The sequence below is a fragment of the Rhipicephalus sanguineus genome, chromosome 5 (assembly GCF_013339695.2).
Source record: "Rhipicephalus sanguineus isolate Rsan-2018 chromosome 5, BIME_Rsan_1.4, whole genome shotgun sequence".
In the NCBI taxonomy this organism is placed as follows: domain Eukaryota; kingdom Metazoa; phylum Arthropoda; class Arachnida; order Ixodida; family Ixodidae; genus Rhipicephalus; species Rhipicephalus sanguineus.
This window is the reverse complement of record NC_051180.1, coordinates 12,872,996-12,898,030: the sequence shown is the minus strand read 5'-3', so window position 1 is coordinate 12,898,030 and position 25,035 is coordinate 12,872,996. Positions and strand designations below refer to the sequence as shown.

General features: G+C 44.2%; 1 protein-coding gene and 1 non-coding gene across 2 annotated transcripts; one reads left to right on the top strand and one right to left on the bottom strand.

Moving 5' to 3' along the window:
• Nucleotides 1–276: 276 nt before the first annotated feature.
• On the bottom strand, nucleotides 277–24,582 carry LOC119393237 (steroidogenic acute regulatory protein-like). Its single transcript, XM_037660149.2, has 12 exons — nucleotides 24,429–24,582; nucleotides 23,432–23,475; nucleotides 17,406–17,661; nucleotides 15,267–15,347; nucleotides 11,953–12,328; nucleotides 10,928–11,049; nucleotides 9,506–9,655; nucleotides 7,496–7,591; nucleotides 6,899–6,975; nucleotides 4,099–4,203; nucleotides 1,493–1,586; nucleotides 277–469 (listed from the first exon to the last, which is right to left on the bottom strand). The coding sequence occupies exons 3-12, from the start codon at nucleotides 17,622–17,624 to the stop codon at nucleotides 356–358; spliced, it is 1,434 nt and encodes a 477-aa protein (XP_037516077.1). The 5' UTR covers nucleotides 17,625–17,661; nucleotides 23,432–23,475; nucleotides 24,429–24,582; the 3' UTR covers nucleotides 277–355.
• Nucleotides 3,902–3,975, top strand: Trnaf-gaa (transfer RNA phenylalanine (anticodon GAA)). Its single transcript has one exon. It is a non-coding gene; the product is annotated as a tRNA-Phe (tRNA).
• Nucleotides 24,583–25,035: the final 453 nt, after the last annotated feature.

Sequence of the window (25,035 nt, the reverse complement as noted above, 5' to 3'; positions counted from 1 at the left end):
TAACTTAAATTCGTTACGAAGCGAATTCAAATACTGTAATAATCGTTCGAATATTTGCACAAGCCTAGCAAAATTACTAGCCAAATCTGAATTACTCAGCAAATGCTAATTTCAATATTGAAGTAATGAAGGCTTGGTCCCGTAGAAATGTATAGGTGGTGGCTAGGCCTTTCAGTTGAGATCGAAGTTGACTTGATGCAAGTCTACTGTAATGCCTCGTGGCCTGCTGGCTGCAAACTTGCTATAAGACAGTTTAGGCATCGTCAAAACTATATAAAAAGTTTAATCACTGTGACATATGTGATCTTGTAAAAAAATAATAAACGCTGAACGTTCAAGGGATGTGATGACTGTTTCAGATGTTCTCTGGAGACATTTCGAGGCTGTTGAGATGGGCTTTGAGTGCATCAGCATACTCAAACATGCTCTTGGCCATCGCTTTGTCTATTATGTACTGTGGGAGCCAGCCCTATAAAGAAAAGCAACAATGTCATGAAGCGATGAACACATGGTAGCAAGTCACATTCAGGGGCATAATACAGGAACGCGCAACCAGCCTTGAAAATTCATTTTAAGGAGGACTAAATGACTTGCAGTTGTATCTTTTGGCTACTAAAGTACTAAAGAGAGCAAATACTGAAAATTTTAATGAGATCAGTGGTCACTGTAATCACCAGTGTTGTTCTAACATTTGCATAGTTGTAAGTGAAAATGCATGAGAACTCCTGGCTGGCCACACTTGTGATATACTTGTTCTTAGCATACAGTACCGCAGTTGTACCTCAAGCATCTTGGCATATAAATTTTTCACCACTACAAAATATTTGAGCACTTATATTAAAATATCTGTGCCTACAGGTCACTGAGATTTGAATTTAACATTTAGGTGCAGCAGCACTTCCAAGTCTCGATTCCTGAGGGTCATGGCACACACGCAAGCTCCGCATCGTATTTCTCAGCTGCAGTGCAAAATTTCACTGATGAACCATGCAGCTCTGTATGATTTTTATGTTACATGGAGACAGAACTGAAGTAAGGTGGCAAATTGGGCTAGTTGGAACATACTCAACATGTTCAGCGCAAAAAAGAACACGAAAACGTGCCCTTCCTTGTGTTTTCGTGTTCTTTTTGGCGCTGAACATGTTGGGACATGGAGACAGCAATGAATTTTTCACCTGAACCGATGCTTTGCAACATTATTGCTTCCAAGCTGCAGGAAAGACATTCACAACATCATAACCACACAAAATAACTTAGAACAAATTGAGATGGTAAGGATTCATCGTAGCAAAAAGTAAGGAGACACTGACACAGGAGACATAGATAAGCTAGATAAGCATTGTCCTTTCTCCGGTGTCTGTGTCTGCAAGCCTTACTTCTCCCTACTATGAGCATAGGTTCCATTACCACCAATGACCAATGCCACAGTGAACATATTAACTTATTTCAATGGCTACGTGTTTGCAGTAAGTACATCATGTAATGCATTCACCTTGAGATTGACGTTGAGTAGCCACTGGAATTTGCTTCGATGCATTTCTGTATCTGATGGAGCCAGCATGTACAACAGGGGTCCCTGTTCACCTCTGCAAGCAGCAGCGAAAGCTTGTGTTAATGCTACAAGAAACACTCAAGCCGGAGGGCATGTTTTTACACTTGATCAGCTGACAAGTAACTTTTCAAGCTTCTGATCACCCACAATGCCCCCAATATTGTGTACAACTCCTGCAAGCAAACTCCTGTAAGTTAAGCATGCCACGATGACACACATTCCCGAGTAAATGTGCAGATGGGCAATTGATGGAGACTCTATTTTCTTCTGCCACAGGAAAATGCATGTCTGATGCCCATATCCTTTTCTAGGTAAATAACACATGCTACTCCACAACAATGCACCCCACAGCATTCTATGTGACTCCATCTGGCAAAAAGAATGTTCCAGATTTGGTGCCATGGCCACGAGTGGCGCTGCCCAACACTACTAGGTTTTTACACAGAAAAATATTCAGTAAAGTGGACGGGGGAACAGAAGCCACCGTAGCTCAGTTGGCAGAGCATCCCATGAGTAATGCAAAGGTTGCAGGTTTGGTCCACACCAACAGTGATCTATCTTTTGTACACATTAATTCATTTGCCTTTTGTCTCACAATTATACTTCAATTAGATACTACAAATAACACGCTGTACACTTTCCTTGGCTTGACAGTGTTGCGATTAAAGAAATGAGCCCCTCAATCAATTTCCTTTGTTTTGTACTAGTGGAGCCATTTACATGTGACAAGGCATGTCTATGCATGAAGCAACTGAACACTGAGCACTTCAACAGTCTGCTTCAGAGTTATTAAAAGACACAAGCTAAACACATTAATATATTAACATGAGCACACACTCATGTCTCAATGAACAAAGATGCTTTTAACGCTTCCGTGTACAAGATGCCCACAAAGTGAGATGACCATACGAAGTTCATTCTAAAAAGGCAGGGCGTGCAAACACGAACACAAGAAAGAAGTATGGACACCACAAACGCCGTTTGTGGTGTCCTGACTTTTTTCTTGTGTCTGTGTTTGCACGCCCTACCTTTTTAGAATGAATACATAGCAACTAGCTCAGCTCTCTGTTATTCCATACCAAGTTGCCTCAGTGAAAAACAAAAACTCCCTCAAATATACAGCGACTTAATGTATTTTTGCATATGTAAAGTAGTAGCATTGAAATTGAGCAATGCTTCATTCATCTGAAGCGTGACAACACACTCATCTTGTACATTAGCACTGCCAAGCACTGAATGTCACCTAACTAACAGTAAAAGTTTCCTTGACAGTTTTCTATTCTGAAGGTTTTATTCACACTGCTAATCAAATTCAGAGGAGACACTAGTGCTGTTCAGAAGCAAACTTAAATGCATGGTGGCTGCATATTTCAATACTGCAAAGCATAAAAAACTTCATCAATGCTGTTAAGCATACAAAATACAGAGCGCACTGTGTAGTGTAGTCAAGGTACTGTTCTTACTGATGCCATTCATATTAACAAGGCTGAAAGAGTACATAAGCATATACAGGCTTTGCTCATTTCTACAAAGTCCATTTTATTAAGTGATTTTTCATATCAATGAAGCATACATTCACTGAAAGATGTTTGGAACTCCATAAGGCTTTTTAAAATTTAAAAATTTAATTTGGGGTTTTAAGTGCTAAAACCACAATGTTATATTACGAGGCGCACCATAGTGGAGGCCGGCCTTCAGGTTACATTCTGACTACTTCGTGTTCTTTTATGTGCACCTAAATTTAAGTGCGCGGGTGTTTCTGCATTTTGCCCCCGTCGAAATGTAGTCGCAGTGATCAGCAGTTAAACCAACGACCTCGAGCTAAGCATAACACGTTGTCCACTGTGCTAGCACAAAGGGTTCTATAAGGCTTGTCCATTACTCGAGTTTTCCAATACAGAGAGTTACAAAACAAGGCATGGCTGTAGTATGTACTACCATTATCAAGGAAGGAGGTAAAGGGTGGTGTCAAAACCAGTGTCGCATGGGAAATGAGAGTGTTTGCTTAAAGGAACAGTCCCAGCCCCTTCTTATTATTTATTTACTATTTATTACAAACACCTACAGCACCTGAGTTGGGCATTATCATAGGGACCTGATTACAAAGTTGTAAATAGAATGTCACAAACAGCAGCCATACAGACATTGCGATAAAACAGGAAGACAGCACATTCAATACAAAGCATAACATGTAAGCCCCTGCCCCCACCCCAAGCGATGTTTTCTATTTAATTTATTAAATATATTTCTTAACCCTTCAGCCACCTTGCGGGAACCGATCTGCAATAATATGAGTTCATGTGCTTCGAGTCCTTGATGAATTCGCCCTCGCGCTGCCAATTGCTAGCTTTCTGGTTAGCTCAATTGGTAGAGCAACCGCCCTGAAAAGGCGTTGGTCCCAGGTTCGATCCCCGGACCAGGACTATTTTTCGACACCTAAGAAGCTTTCGTTCTGAGAAATCCATATGGATTTCCTTGTGGCTTTGTGCTACAAATGAGTGGTTGTCCATTTTCCTTCCTAGAGTGAAGGAAAGTAGGATCCTTACCTCACAATCGTTTTCTTTGGTGGCTGCTTGGCATGCTCCGCACCAATGGCACACAGTAAGTAGGACTCGCCACGCTTTTGCCACATCCTCAGGTTCACAAAATCCCTAGAAGAGATACAGTGGAGGCACAAATGCAATTTCGCAAAGTGAAAATTTGAAGTTGTATGTAATGTCACATCACTGCTTTAATCTCAAGGCTAACTATGTAGTCATTCAAGTTTATTACTTAAAAGGTATCCACGACACAAAAGTGCAGCCAGAAATGGCTGATTACAGGGCACTACAGTCAAACCTCGATATATCGAACACGGACATATCGAATTATTGCCTATATCGAACGGTTCCTATATCACGTGGGAAATCGCATGCATTTTTAATTTTTTATTTCGAACGAAGTTTGACGTATAATGGATATATCGAACTCGGCCACCCCAAACCGCCCGCGCTCCGTTGACAGGCGGCGAGCTTTCCCGCCGCGCTCCGTTGACAGGCGGCGAGCTTTCCCGCAACTCTCGAAAATAGCGGTAGCGCGGTGGGCGTTTACGACTGCTGCACACATCGATGGCGCCGAGTGCGCCACTTGAACGTAGCGGCATACGCACGCCGCAGCCTTGCAGCAACGACGCACTGCACTTGTTGCACCAGCTCCTCCTTGATAGTATCGCCAGGCATCCGTCGCATCGGTCGTTGTTGTGCTCGTGTGTTAGGCCTGCCGCGCGTTGTGGTGTGTGTGTAGCGATGGCTGCAGACGCGAAGAAACGGACGACCCTGACTTTTGCAGCAAAACTGGAAGCAATCCAGCGCGTTGAGAATGGTGAGAAGAAGTCGAGCGTCGCGGACGGGTTAGGCATACCAAGATACCAAGAAGCACATTGAGTACTCTGCTCAAAAACAAAGCCGACATAAAGGCCAAGGCCGAGAAGAGTCAGCACTCGGGCGCGCGGCGTGTACGCAAAGCTGCTTTTGAAGATGTTGAGAAGTCTCTCCACAAGTGGTTCATGGACGCAAGGGCCCGAAATATTCCTGTATCGGGGCCGATGTTGCAACAGAAGGCAAAGAACTTTGCATTCATTCTCGGCGTCGAGAATTTCAGTGCGAGTAGCGGTTGGCTACAACGTTTTAAGACTCGTTTCAACATTGTCGGGAAGACTGTGTCGGGAGAGAGTGAGGACGCCAATGATGAAGAAATTCAGAAGTGGCTTGATCATGAGTGGCCCAAAGTTCTCGCCAAGTATGAGCCGAGCCAAATCTTTAATGCTGACGAGACGGGCCTGTTCTGGCAAATGCTTCCGCGGCAAACGCTGGACACTCGCGGGGACAAGTGCCACGGGGGCAAGCAAGGCAAGGCCCGTGTGACGGTCCTATTGGCTGCCAATATGGATGGGAGCACGAAGCTGCGGCCACTTGTAATTGGCAAATTTAAAACCCCGAGGTGCATGCGGAACTGCCCCAATATTCCGGTGACTTATGCCTGGAATAAGAAGTCGTGGATGACGAGGGATATTTTCCTCAAGTGGCTGAAGGCGTGGGATTCGGACCTGGTGCGTCAGGGACGGAAGGTATGCCTTATCGTCGATAACTGCACGGCACACCACACCGATGCCCAGCTGAGCAACATCGAAGTGGTATTTCTGCCGCCCAACACTACTTCGAAGCTCCAACCGTTGGACCAGGGCATTATCCGCACATTTAAGTCTATCTACAAGCGTCGGCTGATCGACATTTTGCTTGTAAGACTCCGGATGGGCCAAGATCTGAAGATCGATCTTTTGGGCGCCATCCAAATGCTCAAGGCGTCGTGGGAAAACGTCAAGCAGTCGACGATAGCCAACTGCTTTCGGCATGCGGGCTTCGGTGGACGCACTGACGAAGCATCAGTGGAAGAATCCGAGGAAGCTGGGTTGGCATGCGCAGATGAAGAAAGCGAGCTCGCCGAAACGTGGAGCAAGCTGGAGAGCTTTGTTGGTGCGGAGCCGCAAAGCATGTGCATCGAAGACTTCGTTGGAGGTGACGACAGCACTGGTACAACGGCGGAGCTAACGGATGTAGAGATCGTCGCCGAAGCTACCGCTGAGCAGCCGAATGAAGACGCTGCCGAGGTGGATCCCGCAAGCGCTGATGGTGCCCCGCTCCCGACATCAGCTGAGGTCGTAGCCGCTTTGGCCCTTGCGCGCCGCCACTGCAGCGCGATTGAAGGCACCGGCCTTTCACTTGTGGATCGCCTGGACTATGTTGAGGACGCAGTCGTCAAACACGCCATTGCCAACAAAAAGCAGGCTACTCTTTTTCAGTATTTTAAGCCAACACAATAAATACTTTGTTTGAATCTTCAAGTGAGTATTTACTGCACCACGATTGGTTCGTTGGTTGTTTTCCACAAGTTCTTGACGCATTTTTTACGTGATTTTTTATATCGAATTCTGGATATATCGAACTATTTCGCGATCGCCGTGCCGTTCGATATATCGAGGTTCGACTGTAGTGAGGAACAAACAGCCAAGATGTGGCTGCGCGTTTTATCAGAGCGTATCAAGCACAGACTGGTGTCACTGCAAAGCATCAAACGGTGCCACAAACCCAGACCCTGAAAATGTAACAAGAACACAGGTACGTAGTATATAGAGGATTTGCCCATCTAAGAGGCACGTTAGCTGCCAATGTCACCATGAATGCAAGCTAATCTTGATGTATGACTGTTAACAGATCGTTTTTGACAAAGGCCAATTTTAAACAAATCTTCAATGCAGGCACGTATTGCACCAATCTTCCAGGCTAGAGCATTTACCAGTAGCCAACGTACCTGCAAGAAACGACTCCTTTTGCACCGTCCGATAGTATGTACACAATGTCTGTCTGACTGTCTATACTCTCTATTACCTGCAAAAGAAAATAAGAAACAAAAATAAGAAGATGATGTAACTGTTAATTACATGTAAAAGCATCGACCATCTGCCATATGACAAAATTACTAATGCATACAGTCGAGTCAACTTATAACGATACCGTTTAAAACAATATATCGGATATAACGATGAACAGCGATGGCACCGTCCACTTTTGCATGCTTTCTATGGTAATATCAACCGCTTATTATGATTTTCCAGTGCTGCAATATTGGATATAGCGATTGAATCCGGCTACAGCGCACACCTAAAATGGCTCTCCGTGCTGATGGCATGCACCGCGATGTGCCTCGCGCCCCGTCCACCCCCTCAAAAAACGAGTCAACTGCACCACTTATGAGGAAGCAAGAAGTGGAGGAGCTTTCCTTCCAAACTCCCTTCCCAGAGCCATTGCTTTGGCCTCATCTGCGCGCCCGGTCGCACCAATGTTGGCTCGCATGTTAGAACATAGCAAAACAGTAACATGTTCTCGTCATAGAATACAAGCAGCATACCCTGGCTTCCCTCACTGAAGGGTTCCACAGGACTTGCTCTTCCAATTTGTTGAACAGGATGTCCAAAATAATTTCTGGAGATGCCGGCAGTGTACCCTGAAATACAAGTCAAGCATTTAAGTCAATTAATATGCACTATAGATAGCAAACATTAGTAACAATGTTCTGAAATTTGGCAGCCAGATGGTCTAACAGACAATGGGTAGCTGCTAAGGCACCTTTTAACATGTACCAGATAAGCTGTTCCCACGGACAATAGTACAATGCCACGACTTGTGTGCAAAGAGTGGGAAGATACTCTTCGTTAAAAGTTTAAGTTCTCTCTTTTTTTTTTTATAAAAGTTTATGCAAGGTTATTAATTAGCAGAAAGTTCTGTTAGCATGTGTTTGGTGGATACTTCAGCCCACGCAACAAGAGTGATACTTGCAGTATTGCAGTATGACATTACAGATGTAGAAATAATGAACTCAACATCATCATTAATAAATGTGGACTGGGCCATCAGACTTGACTTTTGCGTTCATGTTCAGCATAAACCACAGCTGAAAGCCTAGGTCTGCTCATTTAATCCTGCGTACAAGCGTACTTTTACAGGGGAAACATGGCACTGGGAAGCAGTGTTTGCCAGCGGCAACACAAAATTCCACAGCTGAGCACGTTTTAGGCTGCGCCTAAGTGTAAAGAGAAGAGAGAATGGGAACGTATAAATGCTCAGACACTTGAATGTTGGAAACAAAATACAGTAAAAGCTCGTTAATTCGGATTTCTGGGGACCGGAAAAAATGTCCGAATTAACAGAATGTCCGAATTATCGAATGGTGGAAATAAACACAATAAATGCAAGAGTTTTTTCAACGTACCTTTACTTTACAAAGTAATCGCGGATGCTTGTCTGTTTTCGAGCAGAAATTTGCGCGGACAAAATTTTTCTGAGCCCTTCAAGGTGCTCAGCAGCTCGCATGCTGTTTGCAGTGCCAAAACAAAATTCTTCAAGGACGACGAGGGCTTCCGCGACTTCCTTCACAGTACGAGGGAGCCTGTGTGACTCATGGTGTGGCTGCTCCTCTTCAGGCTCTTTGTTCTCGGATTCGTCTCCATGCATCACTTCCTTGACGATTTGCTCATCAGTAAGAGAGCCGGCAGTGGCAACACCATCATCAATGCCAATATAATCATCGAGTGTCACTGCATCAGGCATAACACTTCCGAACTCCTGCCCCGGCGACACTTCGGCCACTGCGGCATCGCTGGAGTCGGGTACAACAAAGCCACTGTGCCTGAAACAGTTGGCAATGACGTGCGCAGGCATGTTCTGCCACACATACGCAAGAATGCTAACTGCGCTCAGGAGACTCGCGTCGTATTGTTTGCCTACGTCATGGCACAGGAGCAACTTCTTGTCGGGAGAGCCCATTTTTCAGGGCACACAAAATTTCTGCTTTGGTGGTGAAGTCCTTGGCCTCGTACTTGGGCCGCTTCGCTGGCGTTGCCATCGGCGGAGAGTGCGTTCACACGAGAACTCAGCACAAAAGCACCAGCAACGATCAAGCTAAAAGAGCAGTACTGAATCATTCCTCGATAAAACGGCGTTCAACGATGCAGCACACCAACGGGAACAAAGCAATAAAATGGCACCGCCAAGCCCACACGCGAAGAAAAGGTGTTCAACCAGTCTCAAGTCAAGCCAAGTCGATAATTGATGTCCATGGCGATGCTGCGTTTGAGCTTTGCTTTTGTTCCAAATTGTTCATTTTTTTCGTTTTCGAGCCTCGCCAGCGGCCCGAAAGTCGCCGAATTATTCGATTTGCGGTAAAATCTGTCCGAAATAACGAGCACCCAGTCTCATAGAGCAATGCGTATATTTACAGAGACCAGAGGATGTGTACGAATTAACCAATTTTCCAAATTAACGAGAGTCGAATTAACGAGCTTTTACTGTAGTACAAGTATAGAGTAAGCAGTGCCTCCTGTAAACAGAAATAAAAAAACTGGAAGTACAAGAGACATACCGCATATTTGTAGACCTTGCCAAATTTGGAATGATGGCAGGTTTGAATCGCACCGTTGTGGTCCATCTTTTCAGTTTTCCAATTGCTCTCGTGGAATATCTTCAATGCTGTGTCCAAGGCCTCCTCAGCTTTGCGCTTGTATGAACGTTCCTGTTGAAACACGTGTACAACAAGCATGAACTTATCACTCCTATCAGTTGCTACCACTTTTGTTACCAAACAGTAAGAATATGCATGGCTTCAGGGGTTGATACGTAACAGACTCCACGACTGTTACATCTTACACACTTACAATTATGAAGCTACAAATGTCTGAAATACTGATAAAAAGGAGACTGCCCAACATTTATTATGTGTGCTATGTGCGTTCCTAACATGCTGCAGATTACGATAGCCTTGATAACAATAAAACCATGCAAATGATTTGACCGTCACAGCAACTTTAAAACTAAACATAAACGCACTCCCGTAGTAGGGCTATTAATTCAAGCAGGTGTTGGCCCACAGAAGTTTTGTACATGATACGAAATGTACGGCAAGTAAACTTTAATAAAGTCCACCTAAACACGACTGTCAAATGTACAAATAAGGCAGGTCAAATTAAAAGCCAAGACAGAAAAAAAAAAATGTCCAGACACACTGCTGCTTTTCTTTTTCTAGCTGTATTTGCGAGTTTATAACACATCCCCAAATGCACACCCAAATCTAACAGACATTTTCATTTTACAAGGAAAATGTACCATGCCTCTGATTCTGGCAACCAGGAAAAGTCAATACCTGCAGCATTCACAATCATAGAATGGAAGTACGTGTACACTTGGTGTCTATTGCCATCACTCTCTGACAACTCTTTATTGCTATGGGTCACGATGTGCTGTGGTTTCATATGTTCCACCTTTCATTTCTTTAATGACCCCACGACCACCTCAAAAAGGATGCTGGCCCATGCCTATAATAACCATTTGATCAGTTTGTAATCTGATGCAGGACTCCAACATGCTGAAAATATGCGTTGCAGTCCCATTGTTGCTAACTTGGCATGTAAAGTAACTTTTTTTAAATGGGCTCCTCCCATGAATGATTCAAACTCTGACTTTGTTGCCAGTGCCACAAACATGGTTGCAGTTTCTTATCCGAATGCACAAGCAATTTTTGTCTTACTTTAAAAGACGAGGCCGCTCTCAGGAGTGAAATAATAAGAGACTGATCAAATTCATCACAATCAAGTTTACAGATGCCTACTAGTATTGAAACTGCCATATGGATTGTAGACAAGTGCAAATGGACCCATGGGTTAGTTATTCAGCACTGTACTAGTACTACGAGAGACTGAAAAGCTTATGAAGGAAGCATCAGCAGTAACTTACAACCAGCTCATCTTGTCGGACAATGCAGTGATTAAGTTTGCTTGGCCAAACTCACCTCAGGGGCCAGCAGTTTCGGAGCACACTCTGGCTGCTCAAATCTGACCCGCAGGTCATGAGGTAGCTGAACATCACTTCTAACGCGCACATCATCTCCTGCGAAGGACTCACTTTCAGATCCTGTAATAAAATGTATGAACACATAATTTGCACGTGCATGTTTGAATAAGCTGCTCTGTGGGTTTAAGGCAAATGTACTCATATAGCATCCAAACCATTTTTCTTCTGAAGCTCTGAGCAAGACATAAGTGCATTACAAATGCACATACAAAAATGGATTTTTTTTTTCATAAATGTTTCCTTACAAGCAGAGATGGAATGAACTCTACAACAAATTTATATTACAGATATACCTATTATGAGTATGCAAGCCTCACTAGGTCCTTTCAATGGCAAAACTTGTAGCACACAAAAGGACACAGGCGAAGAAAGCGACGACCGGACGATGCGCTTTGTGTATTTTTTGTGCACTACAAGTTTCACCATGTATCACTACCAACAAACCCATTCTTATACCCTTTCATCCTTTCAATGATGTCTCTTCAACTAGACTGCCAATGAGCAAGCCGAGGTGATCCAAGCGAAAGGCAATTAGCTACATGCTACAAAAGGATAGAAAGATGGTTCACACTCCACACTTACGACTTACAAAAGATGTCTTGGCTCTTAGGAGTAAAAGGAAGAGTTTGTGATGAATTTTTGTGATGTCATTATTTTCATTTATAGTCCCTCTTTTAAGGTAGTACTATGTAAAAGCGGGAGTATATGCGGATAAGGAAGCTCACTGCCACTATATCAAGCAGAAAAGTGGAGAGAAAAAAACAATGAATATCTAAGAATACAACACTTTAGAAGCACATACACACGTGATGCAAGATTCAACAGATTAAACTGCACCGCATTACTTACAATAGTAGAAAGTCACACATATTTTTCTTGTGGGATCTACACAGCTCAGTTGGCTGGCCCTGAATATGCCTGCCTTGCAACAACACTATAAAAGAGAACCACAGCTTGTCTCACCGCTTTCAGGCGAGTAGAAAGTGGTGCCACCATCCTCACTGCGTGCATTCTCTCGGCCAATGGTTGATGGCACAGGTGGGAAGGCATCATTGACTATGCGTGCAAGCAGCTGCGAAGCCCGGTTCTCGCTAGGCACCACACGGAAGTCCAAAAACCAGGCCTGCCCCCAGGGCAGCACGAATGATGTCACGAGAAGCAGTACTCCAGCAAGGACACCAGAGTTCACTGCCAACTGGCCCTGCCAGTCGTACAGGAAGGTCTTGCAGATGACGATGGCGCCACTCAGCGTTGTCATGAGTGCAACAAGGAGCCAGTGTTTCAACCGGAACACAACATATGCTAAAATCAGCACCACGAAACGAAGGGCGGATAGGACCTGAAAAATGAGCAGTGCATGAAACTTTGAATTTTGCATGCCTCACACGAGGTACAAGTGACATAGGCACAAACAAAAAACGACAAATTTGCTTGACTAGGTCTGTGTCCCTTTGATTTATTTCATTTTTTCTTTGGCAATGCATAACACTTGCATAATCTTAAGAGTTCCTTTTGTACAGCACCAAAATACTGACATGATTGCAGAATCATATGTTTCATACAAGTTTCATTCTAAATACATAGATAACATAGAATTACTTTTCACTAAAAGAGTGCATTCACAAAAATGTGAAATTAAGTACATCGCTGCAGTTGCAGTTTAAAATGTATGCCCATCAGAAAACACAATGAAGCATACACATGAATGCTAATCATACAAATAAAAAGTTTGGAAATCTGATCTAAATGACAGTTGACAATATGGCAATTCTGTTCTGAAAAAATCCACAAAGTGCAGAAAGCTTTATGAAAGAGAAAGTCATCGTTCACCTGACAGTGGCACAAAGCTACAAAGTCTTCAATTGTGGGTCTCGTCATTGAAAAAGTAATAATCAAACGGCCAGATAGGAGTCAAACCTGGGACCAAGATTAAATTAGTGATGCCATAGTCCTTCAATACTTTTGCTGGTTACGAAACTTTGGCATCGTGCTATGGGAGAGCTTGATGTGGCGTGGAAAGCTGCCGTGCCACGACGCCACCATCGCTTAGAGGCCACCCTTCTCCGGGTTGATTCCGCTGAGACCGCAGATTCGGCCGGCGTGAGCTGAAATTTTGCACATGTAATCTGTGTCTGTGATTGCTTTCTGGATAAGGGCCAAGTTCAGGCATTGTACAGTTGACGTGGCGTGTTCGCGTGACAACGCCGTTGAGGTGCCGTGTACCGAGGGGCCATTTCAGCTACAAGTGCACGACTGAAAAAGTATTGCTACATGTCAAGTGTTCGTGGGCAGTTTGAGAACTGAAAGTGAGCCATAATGCGGCAAGAAACAGACAACTTCAGTATTGATTCGAAGCATGTGCATGTGTGTGCAAGGCACTTTGATTTATCGGACATCATCCATGTGGGCGATTTCACGATAAACGGTGATGCCATATCGTTGCAGAGAGACAAGCTGTGTCTCAGGCCTAACGCCATTTTTTTGTGTTTTCCACGGCCTGCCAGGCTACTTTACGAATCAGAAGTCATGACCACGGAGAGTTTAAACGCCACTGAAACCACTGAAACGACCCCGAGAGCCATCTTGTGCAAGGATGTTTCCAGCCGTGATAAACGGGCCATTAGCTACTTATTGTAACAAAAAAAAAATCAAGAGGCAAGATTTCTGTGTCAATACGTCTTTAAGATTTAGTCTTTTGAACTATACACACTACCCCAGTGCCCAGTGAAGGCAAAAATTATCTGTAATTTCTCATAAGCATTTGCACGGCTTCATTGCCTTCAAAGAAAGATCATGATTACAATCCTATTAAGCGTCCCAGTTCGCCAAGGAAGTACGGCACTGAGTGCAAACGCGCGTCAATCCTTGTCACCCTGCTCGTAGAGATTAAGAAGTGCAATGCAGAGTCAGGGGGGCATAATAATCTATGCGGTTTTCATCGGGGATATTGACAACAAAAATCGCATTAGAAAACTGCGTCGCACAATTGGAACGATAGGCATGAAAACTAGCAAAGCTTTCTAGGTCTGAAAATGACAACAGTTCCCATCAAGCAAGCGCTTCATTGATGGCTACGATCTGTCGATGTATCAGTTCCAAACAGATTACCTCAAGCTCACGTCCTAGAACATTATCTGTTACAAAAAATTTGTCCATAACCACTGCTGGAACGACACGTGTCCAATCAGAAGTTCGGAATATAACAGTGCACGACCTTGAGCTGAGGTTGTCGTGCATTTAATGGTAACGCCACTGATGTCTCATTCTCTGTACAGTGCATCACAGTAACGTCCAAGTGTTTTTTTTTGTTTTTTTTTTAGCCCTGTTCAGCCAACTAAAGACAAATCTGCAGTAACAAAAGGTCTATGCATGTCGTCTGCTGACACACTAAGCTGCCAGTTGAATTTGAGATTGCTTACTTTTTGTATGCGCCTTGTCTTCGCTAAGAAAACATTCTCAGAAGCTTTAAGTTTAGTTGGTATAATTTCTACGACGAAGCAGAACGTAAATATTGTCTAAAAAGAGCGGGGCTTTCAACTACGACGTACCAGAGAAGAAAAAATACAAGCATCACCTGCAGCGGTCGCTCTGCTGGGTGGCCTTTATTTTACGGTGGTGCCCTTAGCAGCCGCTGCTAGCTGTATATTAAACTGAGGCAGCAGTTTCGTGACCTCAAAAGTTACTGAGGGACTATGGTGATGCTTTTTTTCTCGGATAAAAGTACAGGTTCTTGATTCTGCTTTGTGCTATTCTCGAGTTGGTGAGAATTTCTTTTGATGAAGCTATCAGTCATTGCATACTATATTTGTAACACACATCACTTGCAAACATCTCTTGCAAACTGTTCATGCTCAGGGATCAAAAGGAACAATAAATTGCACTGCACTCTTATGTATGTGGAAGGCGGAAAAGAGGAACCAGTCTTTTGCCATTACTGAATGTTTTGCATCATTATAGGGGTACAAGTACAGCTTGCTGTTGGCCTAGTGTGTTACACATATTTGAAAGTAAAAGGTTGCACGAAAAAAAAGAAAAGACATTCACAAGGGTACGGGGACAAGTGCAAGCTCACACTGTTTATTCATGGTTGGAAGCACTGAGTAAACCGGAAAAATGTAGCACCAAGAGCACATGGGCAAAAAACAAGAATGACATGCGCAATTACACATGCACCTTTAGCACCTGAACGTTTAGCGACAAAACACGTAATCCTTTACATATCAATAGTTTTCACAAATGCAGGCACTACATTTAGAGACAGTAAAATCTGTACTTACAGACATATCAAACAGGGAAGTCGAAATTCCATATCCAAGGATTTCTTTTTCATAGACTAGTTTTACTGACTTGTACTGCAGCTGAAACGAAAGAGCACAGACCACAGCTCATTTGCTGAAAGAGCTAAGAATTGAACTAACAATGCTCAGTGACAAGCAAATTTGTCATTCAACATACTGGGGACTAAAAAAGATTTCGGCAGAAAGCATTCAAGGATGACTGTAGACCTTAATGCAATTAGTGTTGAAACAATGTACTGACACAATGTAATTGCCAGAGCTGATACACTAGAACCCCGCTGATACGTTTTTGAAGGGACCGTAGAAAATAAACGTAAGAGACGGGAAACGTAAGAGCCGAAAAACAGGAAAAACGGCAAAATATTTAGTGGTACAGAATTTTATTTCAATTCTTACGAGCAGCACGAAAATTGGCGCGCTCAGCCGCGATCTAGTCGATGGATAGAAACGCGGAGCTTAGGACGGCCTCATCCACAGAAATGTAATTAACGTATGTGATTTTTTTAACACCAACAGCTGTAGGCATGAAAGAAATAAGCACACGCAATCACGACCGGCGCGGCGAGTCCGACCGCGAACCGCACGCACGACCGTGCGAGCTCCAACCAGCTCGAACTCCTCCCGCTCTCCGACAAATAACGATGATGATGAGTCTACGCCAACCCGATGGCAGAAGTGAATGCCAATCTCGAAGGCCTTGCTTTCGCATGCAATTACGTCATACACGCCATGTTTGTGCAATACAAATCTCAAAGGCTATGCTTTTGTCAATAGTAAATGCCAATCTCGAAGGCCTTGCTTTCGCGAGCAGTTACGTCATAGACGCCATCTTTGCAATTTGAATCTCGAAGGCCATGCTTTTGTTTGCATCAATTGAAAGATTCTGTTGCTTGCGCCTCTCATGCGGCTAATATTACGGTCAAACGAGGCCAAGCTGCGTGAAAATGCACCATGGCCGCTCTCTTTGGTAGTCACTCGGTCGGCTCCGAGCGCACTACGCGACGTATCATACGGGAACGGTCCGACAGTTACGACGTAACAGCGGGGTTCCCAATACATTGTATCCTATGGGAGCTATGCCGAGACCGGCGGAAAACGACGTAACAGCCGGGAAAACGCAGCAGTGAGGAACGTAACAGCGGGGTTCTACTGTATATGCATAATAAGGCATGTACTGCAGCCGGGCTAAACTTTAATATGTCCCTTTCGGTGAACCCTATGCACAACCTAGAGGCAGCACTGTAACTTTGTGCACGACCTAGTATATATGATGCAACTTCCAGTCCGCTCACTACCCAAATAAATTGTGAAAGGACTTTTTTTTTTATTTAAGAGTGGCAGGTACCCTGTGGCACTCTCGACAACGTGGCCAGCACAAGCCACTGTAGCAGACAACGCAGTTCAAGGCTCCGCTCCACGAGCATCTGCGCCAGCGTGAGCTGCTGCCGCTGCCCGACTCTGACGCTCGCCGCATCGCAAGGCAATGCGCTCCGCGCTTTCCCTTAAGTGTGAAGCAGCCCATACATGAACGAAGGGCAGTGCAGGAAATTGTATTCGTACTGTCAGTACCAGCATACTTGCCTACTCACATTGCCCAAGACTCTTGCTTTTGCCGCATGCCCACACATTGTAGCTCACACTAAGCACAATAGTGCATCAATATATACTATCAACGAAGTGCTTTGAATGCGTGACCTAGCACGTAATCTTGATTACAGAACTTTTGATGCAAACCCGGGCTAGCTCGCATCTGCTACAGCCGAGCCTGCGGAAAAGCATAGGTCAAAGCGAACCTTAAATGCTACAAGTTAGCGTTTCCTTCTCTGCCATATTGCATAGTCCCACTTTTTAGCAGTGTTTCAACTCCAATATATGTAGTAGTACTACAGCAACGTTTAATCTCACAGCCCAAACATCACCACAATGTAGAACACATCGCAGTGTGCATTCTCCTGTGTGTTTTGTTCACTTGTTGCCGGCCATGGAAGTTATCTTTGACCATGCTTTGCCACACAATTTGATCAGCCTTACACTGCCACTGAGCTAGTAAGGCAGTGAGTACCCAATCTCTCTCTCGAGGGATTGAGCCTCACAATATATGGAAAGAATGTCACTCACCATTGCACAGAGAATCCAGAGGAAAGAGCAAAAGCAGACATCAAATGTGGCCAACAGGGCAAAGAATCTCCGCACGGGAGAAATCTTTTTCCCCACAGAAGCCCCCACTTTGAGTGCCTCGGCCGGCACTTCGTCCTCCAGGTTGATGGAGCCATAGTGAATCCAGTGGGGCTCTGGCCTTGGGCAGGCAGGGTCATGGGAGGAACTCGCTGCCCCCATTCAGACTTTTTCTTGGTCCACGGCCTGTGCTTGTCACCTGGCACCAGAGTCACAGGAAGACAGCGAGGTTGTACGACAGATCTTGACTGGTTTGCATTAATACCTGTCACTCTGATTTGATTATGCAACATCATGACTTGCACAATGTTACTGATACTCTTATGTCTGCATAGATTTCTTGACATACACTATTCTTATCATAAGAATGGGCATGCATTTGCCTTCGAGATGGCAGTGGAGACACCCATGTGCTTTTAGTTTTCCATTACACATTTATTTCTAGGAGGGAATAGGTATACCCTCTTCTGCGTGTGTGCGTCTTTTTTAAATAAAAACGCATAATGGTCAACCACATCCTTGGTTTTCCATTCTTTGCGAGATGTTTTACATGCCACTTCTATAAGATTTCTTCATCACCATAATAATAACAATAATTCATGTGGTTTTACATGCCAAAACTACGATATTATTATGAGGCACGTCGTAGTGGGAAACTCCCGATTAATGCTGACAACCTGGGGTTCTTTAACATGCACCTAAATCTATAGGTCAGCAAACTCACTCATGAGTCAACTCACTCAGAATCAGATCGAGCCGCGAATCTGAGGCTGAGTGAGTCCGGGTGAATAATATCTTGGCAAGTTTGAGTCTGAGTGAGCTCGGTTGAGAAACATTTTAGTGACTTTGCGTACAAGTCAGTCCGGTTGAGGAAAATTTTGGTAAGTCTGAGTCCATGTGAGCCCTAAATGCAAAATATATATGTCGTGAGCGAGTCCAAGTGAGCTCAAACTTTTTTTTTTTTTTGCGGAGCAATGGTCCTATCAATCTTCAGCATTACTATAGGCCTTGTGTCAGCTCGTGTCTATAACCACGCCTACTCACTCATATTTGAACGCACTAGCGTGCATATGCCAGCTCAATGTTTATTCATCCGAGTTGTGAGTAACAGAAGGGTGGAGGGGTGCCTTGACTTCCCTGCACTCTTTCACGGGAAGTTTGTGATAAAAATATCTTGTGTGAGTCACGTCTTTTAATAAAAATGTCCTTACTGAATTGCAACCACTGATAACTTGTATTTGAAGGTGTGGGATCAAAAGGTGTATAGCAGAGCACTGATTATATGAAATATTGGCATTAAAGAGCATTGACACCATAACAGAAAAAGCTAATTATATGCTAATGCACTCACGAGTCGAGTCACTCAGACTCACTCAGACTCGAATCAAGCCACAAGTGTGAGCCTGAGTGAGTCCGTGTGAGTACTATTTTGGTGAGCTTGAGTCCAAGCGACTCCAGTTGAGAAAAATTTTAGTGAGTCCTAAGTCCAAATGAGTCCGGCTGGGAAAAATCTTGGTGAGTCCGAGTCCAAGTGAGCTCTAAGCGCAAAATATATATCTTGAGTGAGTGAGTGAGTGAGCTGCACATTTTTTTCCGACCTATGCCTAAACCTAATTCAGCAGAATGTGATGTTGGGCTAGTTGGTTCACGCTTAAAACATAGTATTGGTGCAAAAAACTACACGGAAAATGAATGGTGCTTTTTCCGTCCACCTTCATTTTTTCTGCGTAGTTTTTGGCACCAATACTAAACTTCAACCTACATCAAAATACACGGGTGTTCTTGCATTTCGCCCCCTTTTCCATCAGCAGTTCATTCAACTTCCTATAATACCGGTGACTGGGCTAGCCTATCTTTCACACTTACTGGCACCAGTATACTCATACAAACCATTAAAAAAACATGGCTGATCCCTCCGTCATGGGAATCAGTGTAACACGAAAGTGATATGTGTCTTCACAGAAGCAGTGCTTATTGTGTAAGTGATATATGAGAGCTCGTACAATGTCTATTCGTGTTTGGCAGCTATAGCACCGTTTTGACGTGGATGCTCCCATGTTGACGCCTAGTGGCATGTCTCCACCGCGACGACTAATGCCCATGATCATGATTAAACCGTTGTGATAACTGAAGTTGTTAACGTATATTTGGACACAGCGAATCGTGAATCTCGTGTAAAGGTGACATCAACAAGCTCATAATCAATTGCTACCCGATATGCACTTCTTCAAAACGTCGTCAATTAAGGAGAGAAACAGCACAGTGTGCGCTTTCTAGTAATGGGTAACTGATGCCTATGCTCATGCATACACAACGACACTGCGCTTCAGAAGCACGGGAGGCAGAGGTTAGTAGCTTGAGCCGCAAACATGCGCGTCCTGCTGGCCTTTGTCTCGCTTCACCAAGGCATGGCATTCACCCGTGAAAATCGTGTCCATTCTGCAATGCGTACTGCAGCGGTTTTGTTAGTCCGTGCTCTCACAATCTAAGCAGTCGGCGGCGGAGAAATCCTGTTGGTGGACGTGGAAGCTGCACTACTCCGATAAGCCGGCACACGCTAGCATGAAGCAAAAGGCAAAGAACGTAACTGCGTCTAGGGTGCCTCCATGATGCTAGCGTGGCCAGTGTCCCTCACAGGTATCGAGACGCTTTAACCATGACCTCCGAGATTGCATGCAATCTCGGAGTAAGCGCTAGTAAGTGTCGATCGTGACACATTACTTCTTTTCACCTCTCCAAGACGGCAGCACAGCCCCGCTCCACCTCACCCCGCCTACCTACACTGCCAACAGAGAGCACCGTGCGAGAAAGAATGTGGGAAAGATATACAGTCGAAACCCGCGATAACGAAATCCCGAGGGAACGAAATTCTCACCGCAACAAAATATTTTTGGAGCACCGGCGAACGCCCATAGGAGTCAATGCATTTCGTAACTCGCGACTACGAAAGATATTCATACCACAGTCCCTCATTAACGAAATTTTCGAAAAACAGTTTCGTTCGTTGGCTTGGCTCTGTGCTTGGCTTTGTCGGCTTTGCGCGCACATGGTCGCATGTGTGGAGCCATTTGTGGAGTGTTTGTTTGGTCGCTTGGTGCAACGTGAACTGTGTGTTGCGATTTCTTCGTCCAATTTCACTGCCTGCGAAGATGCCGCCTCCAACGAAAAAGTGGAAGTTCATCACGCTGGAAGATAAGGCTGCAATCATCAGTGAGGTGGAAAAGGGCAGGAAGAAAATGGACATCGCCGAAGAATTCGGCGTTGCGTGCAGCTTGCTGTCCACGATTATACGCTGATCCGCGCTGATCCAGTGGAGCCGGAAGAAGGTTCGCCTGTAGGCGCACTTGATGACGGTACTGGTGACAGCGCAGTGCCGCCGTCACTGACCAGTGCATGCGGCGAACTTTGTGCCCATTCCCGGTCGAGAGGCATGAAACTGCTGCACGGTAAGGCCCGCCAAAGCAAACTTACTGACTTTTGGAAATAAAATGTGTTTTTTGTAAATTCCATGTCTTTTCTGCCGCATTCTCGCGCCAACGAAATTCCCGCAAGAGCGAAATTTTGTGCGTTCCCCGCTGATTTCGTTTTTGCGGGTTTCAACTGTAAAGTGCATTCGCGAAGTGTCCAGCATCTGCCATGGTAGCTTAGTCGATTGAGCGTCGGGCGCTTAAGGTTGTGGCCGCAAGGTCATGGGTTCGATTCCCAGCGGCAGATCTTTTTCTTGGTTGTTTTTCTTTCTCACCCGTTGGCGTCCATTTTATCGTCGTATCCGTGGTGGAAGTACGTGATTGAAATCTTGGCGGACCCCGGCATAAAACATTTTCATGTTAAAAAAAACTTTTCTCAGCACGTATAATGGAATTCAAGTCAATGGGTGAAATTGCTCATGGAGGCCTAGGAAAAACACATTAGTTGCCCACTAAGCTTCTTCCACAAATCAGTGCAGACCTATGGAAACAACCTTAATCTAATATCCAGTCTCATTGTACATCCCCCATCACAAAGAGGCGCTATCAAAAATTTTGATGGGTGCTGTCTTGGTGTGCAAGTGTGGTAAGTATACGTGTATATACTACCAAAACTTACTGATAACAGATACACCTCATGAATGCTTGTAAGGGACATAAGAGGAGGCTTGAGAATTTAGCTGTCCTTATTTGACCATTTTCTTCAAGTAGCAGATGCTTCTGTATCTCCTGTGTGTGTGTAAATCTACAATTGAGTATCCTACATGTGTTTATAAATTGTGGCTCTCAGTAAGCAAATCGGTGAGAGTGTAGGGCTTCCATCAGCTGTTTCTTGGATTAGTCTGTGAAATTGAAGCCTTGCCAAAAAGAGGAAGTGGTTGAAGTCATAAAAGAGGCCCGACTCTAAAGTCATGTGTAAGACTGAAGGTACGTGGATGTTCTTTGCTACGCAAGAGATCTTTTTATTTTGTAGTTTTATTGCATTATGTAAACCAGCCAAATCACCAAGTCATTATACGTTAGTATATCCAAGCAAGAGAAATAAAATAACCAAAACATTTCAGCACCCATCAGCAAGGCTTCTCTATGGGGGCTAACATGTTGTTCAGCTGTTTCTGATGGTCAACACTACCTGACAATGAAACCAAGGAAGGCATAGGAGACATTATTTAATACTACCTAACACTACCAGCATTACACTCACAGAAATACCAAATAAAATGGACGGGAGAACGACCACTGTGGTAGCGGAATTGGTAGAGCATCGGATGTGTTATGCGAAGGTTGTAGGCTTGTTCCCTACCCACAGCAAGCTCTTTCTTCAACCATTTTAAATCCTTTCCCCTTATGTCAATTACTACACTACAGTTAAAAACATACAAATAATGTCCCCTATGCCTTCCTTAGCTTCATTAGGCTGTGTCTAACAAAGAAACAAGCCCCTGATCCATTACCCTTATTTCGCTCAGTCACTGCTCCTTTTATCTGCCACTGTGCTTTAACAAAACCACAGAGGCTTGCATCAAACTTTGAACTGCACTATGTACAGGTTCCCACAGAATAATTCTGAACGCCAGACAAGCAGCTGCTCACCAGCGGAGCACATCATTGAAACAATACATCCATGGTCTTTGTGTGCGTGGTCTCCCTAGCAAGCATGCCTCAGTCCACAGTGCATCAGGAATGGCCCCGTCTTGCACCAAAGAGCTTGCGTTAGGTGCATCTTAGTGTTGTGACAGAAGGGCTGATGGATGGGGTCTGTGACACGCTGTATAGTGCGCACGTGTTGGAGCATGCATGCTCGTTTGTGCCTGTTCGAGTGCTTAGGGGTGTTTTATCTTTTGCTGTACTTGGTGCCATTTATCTTCCCCATACCACAATCATGTATAGGCAGTATATTTATGGTGCGTGACTTTGACCAGCACTGGCAAAGCCCAACTTTTCACTTAGCACTAAGGAACACCTAATACTAGCCTGTTGGCATGCTGCAAATGCACACAATGCATAGCAGTGTACTCAAGTTGCTAAATGAAATATGAAATGTTGATTTAGCATGCAAGGCCCTGTCTTGAGTATCACGTCTTGGTTCACAATTGTAATACCACAGCATACTCAATTATGACAAGCAATAGACATGCTAAAACCTCATATAGAGAGTTTGCACTGCCTGTCATCCCAGCGGCCTTGTTAGAGGACCAGCTCACTGATAATCCGCTTGTGTGACCACATGCGCAAGCTATCTATACAAACAAAAGTAATCTACAAACTGGAAAACTTGCTTTTCTTCAACAGCAAGAAAAACAAGCAATAAGCACAATAAGCACAATGTTTGTAGATTGCAGTGCTGAGTGTTGTTGAACGACAGTGGGTGATATTTTACATGTCCTGTTCAGGTACCATTCAAGGAATAAAGCAACATTTTCGTTGTGATAAAATAACATCAAAACTCTATGCATTTATTCATCCTGCTGATAAGTGTGTTACAAGGAAAGGATATCATACCTTTTCATTGTGAAACTAGAATGCTGATCCCTGCATCCTTTCACCTGTAGATAAGAAAAGTTGTCAGAGAAAGCTAGATGTGCTATGAATGCGAGTGACAAGGTGCATTTGGGTGCACAGAACTGAGAATGTATCAATGTGCTTTCATTAAAGGATACAATCACAGTGACGTTATCATTAACAATGAAGATTACCACAGTGCCATATCACACATGTGATGAAAGTGTGAAAAAAAAAAAAAAGAGGAAAGTGTATGATAAGTATTTCCTAAGGAAAATGAAACGGTGATAACTTCTTCCACCATGTGGGGGATTTTTTTTTTTTTTTTTTTGCAAGAAACATCGTAACTACTTTATCACTGCCGAAGAGCTGAACGTTCAACAACTAAACATGGCTAACTGCAGCGTAGTATCTAGAATAAGAAGAAAAAAGCAGTAGACATGACATCTATTATCTTCGCACTGGTGACATAACCGTGAAACAAGGTGAAGCCTCGTCAGCGTGACATTCATCTCGTACAATACACACGGTCAAAGAACACATGATGTTTTGGCAACTTGATCTATGATGAACGAAACTCGACACCGCCCACTGATGCGTATTTCCTTTCCTCGTGAACCTTGGCAATAATGCAAAAGCCTCTCAAATGATACTCAATGAAAATATAAAGCTGCAACATAACGGTGAAATCCTGTCACTTAAATAAAAAAGAGCAATGAAGTGACTTGCCTAGACAAAGCACGTTGTTGAACGTACCGGTTACTGACAGGACAGGGTTTACGATGAACAAACATGAGTAACAAGCACTCAGCGGGGTGTCAGCAGTTTGTGCTAGCTTTTCATGGTTTTCTGAGGTCTGCAAACGTATATTATGCTGAGTCCGCGGTAGAACCGTGGGGCAGAGACAACTAAACGAAAGCTCTCAATTACATGCCGCGCCTTTCGAATGGACGGCACTTCGAGTGGAGCACGCAAGGCGTTGGCAGGACGGACTTACGTTCTTCGACCAGGATTTTGGCACATACGTGATTCGTTCCGGCAGCTAGAGCAATCTTACGCTTATTTTCAGCACCATTGCGGCTCCGAATTTTGTGATAAGCTCTGACAAGCGGTCATTCCGCCTGTTTACATTTCTGCGCCGCCTGGCGTCGACACTGCGCCGACACAGCTGCTGCTTTCGCGAGACGCAAGCTTCTTCTTTGTTTTTCGACAGTAATCTAAGGCAGAAGAAATACGGCTACGAATTAACTCTCACGTTAATTAATCAGGCAGTTTTAAACCATGCCTCTAAAGCACCTTTTATTCACGTGCACTAAAATCGAGACTAACTTCAATGTTGCGGTTTCGAGTCGATGTCAGCCGTGGGCGCGTTATTCGAAGTGTTGATGGAGGATGCCAGTGCTCTTATTACTATATACTTACCATTACAGGTATTGCGATTGCTTAATGGTAACTAAGCTGTAAGATGTGATGTGGAGATTGATGTGTTATCTCTGATGCGATGGTGCGGAAATGTGACTGAAGGTTTTGTTGGGCAATGCGTCCACTCATCGTACTCGCGCTCAATGATGCATTCAGATTCCACCAGTGCTGTCTACGACAAA

What these genes read in the sequence shown, in the direction of transcription:
- LOC119393237 (XM_037660149.2), bottom strand. Translation starts at nt 17,624, where the DNA reads ATGGGGGCAGCGAGTTCCTCCCATGACCCTGCCTGCCCAAGGCCAGAG. An exon ending in AAAGGAGTCGTTTCTTGCAG is followed by an intron (nt 4,204 to 6,898) that starts GTACGTTGGCTA and finishes TATCTCTTCTAG; the next exon opens with GGATTTTGTGAACCTGAGGA. An exon ending in CCAAAGAAAACGATTGTGAG is followed by an intron (nt 1,587 to 4,098) that starts GTAAGGATCCTA and finishes TGCTGCTTGCAG; the next exon opens with AGGTGAACAGGGACCCCTGT.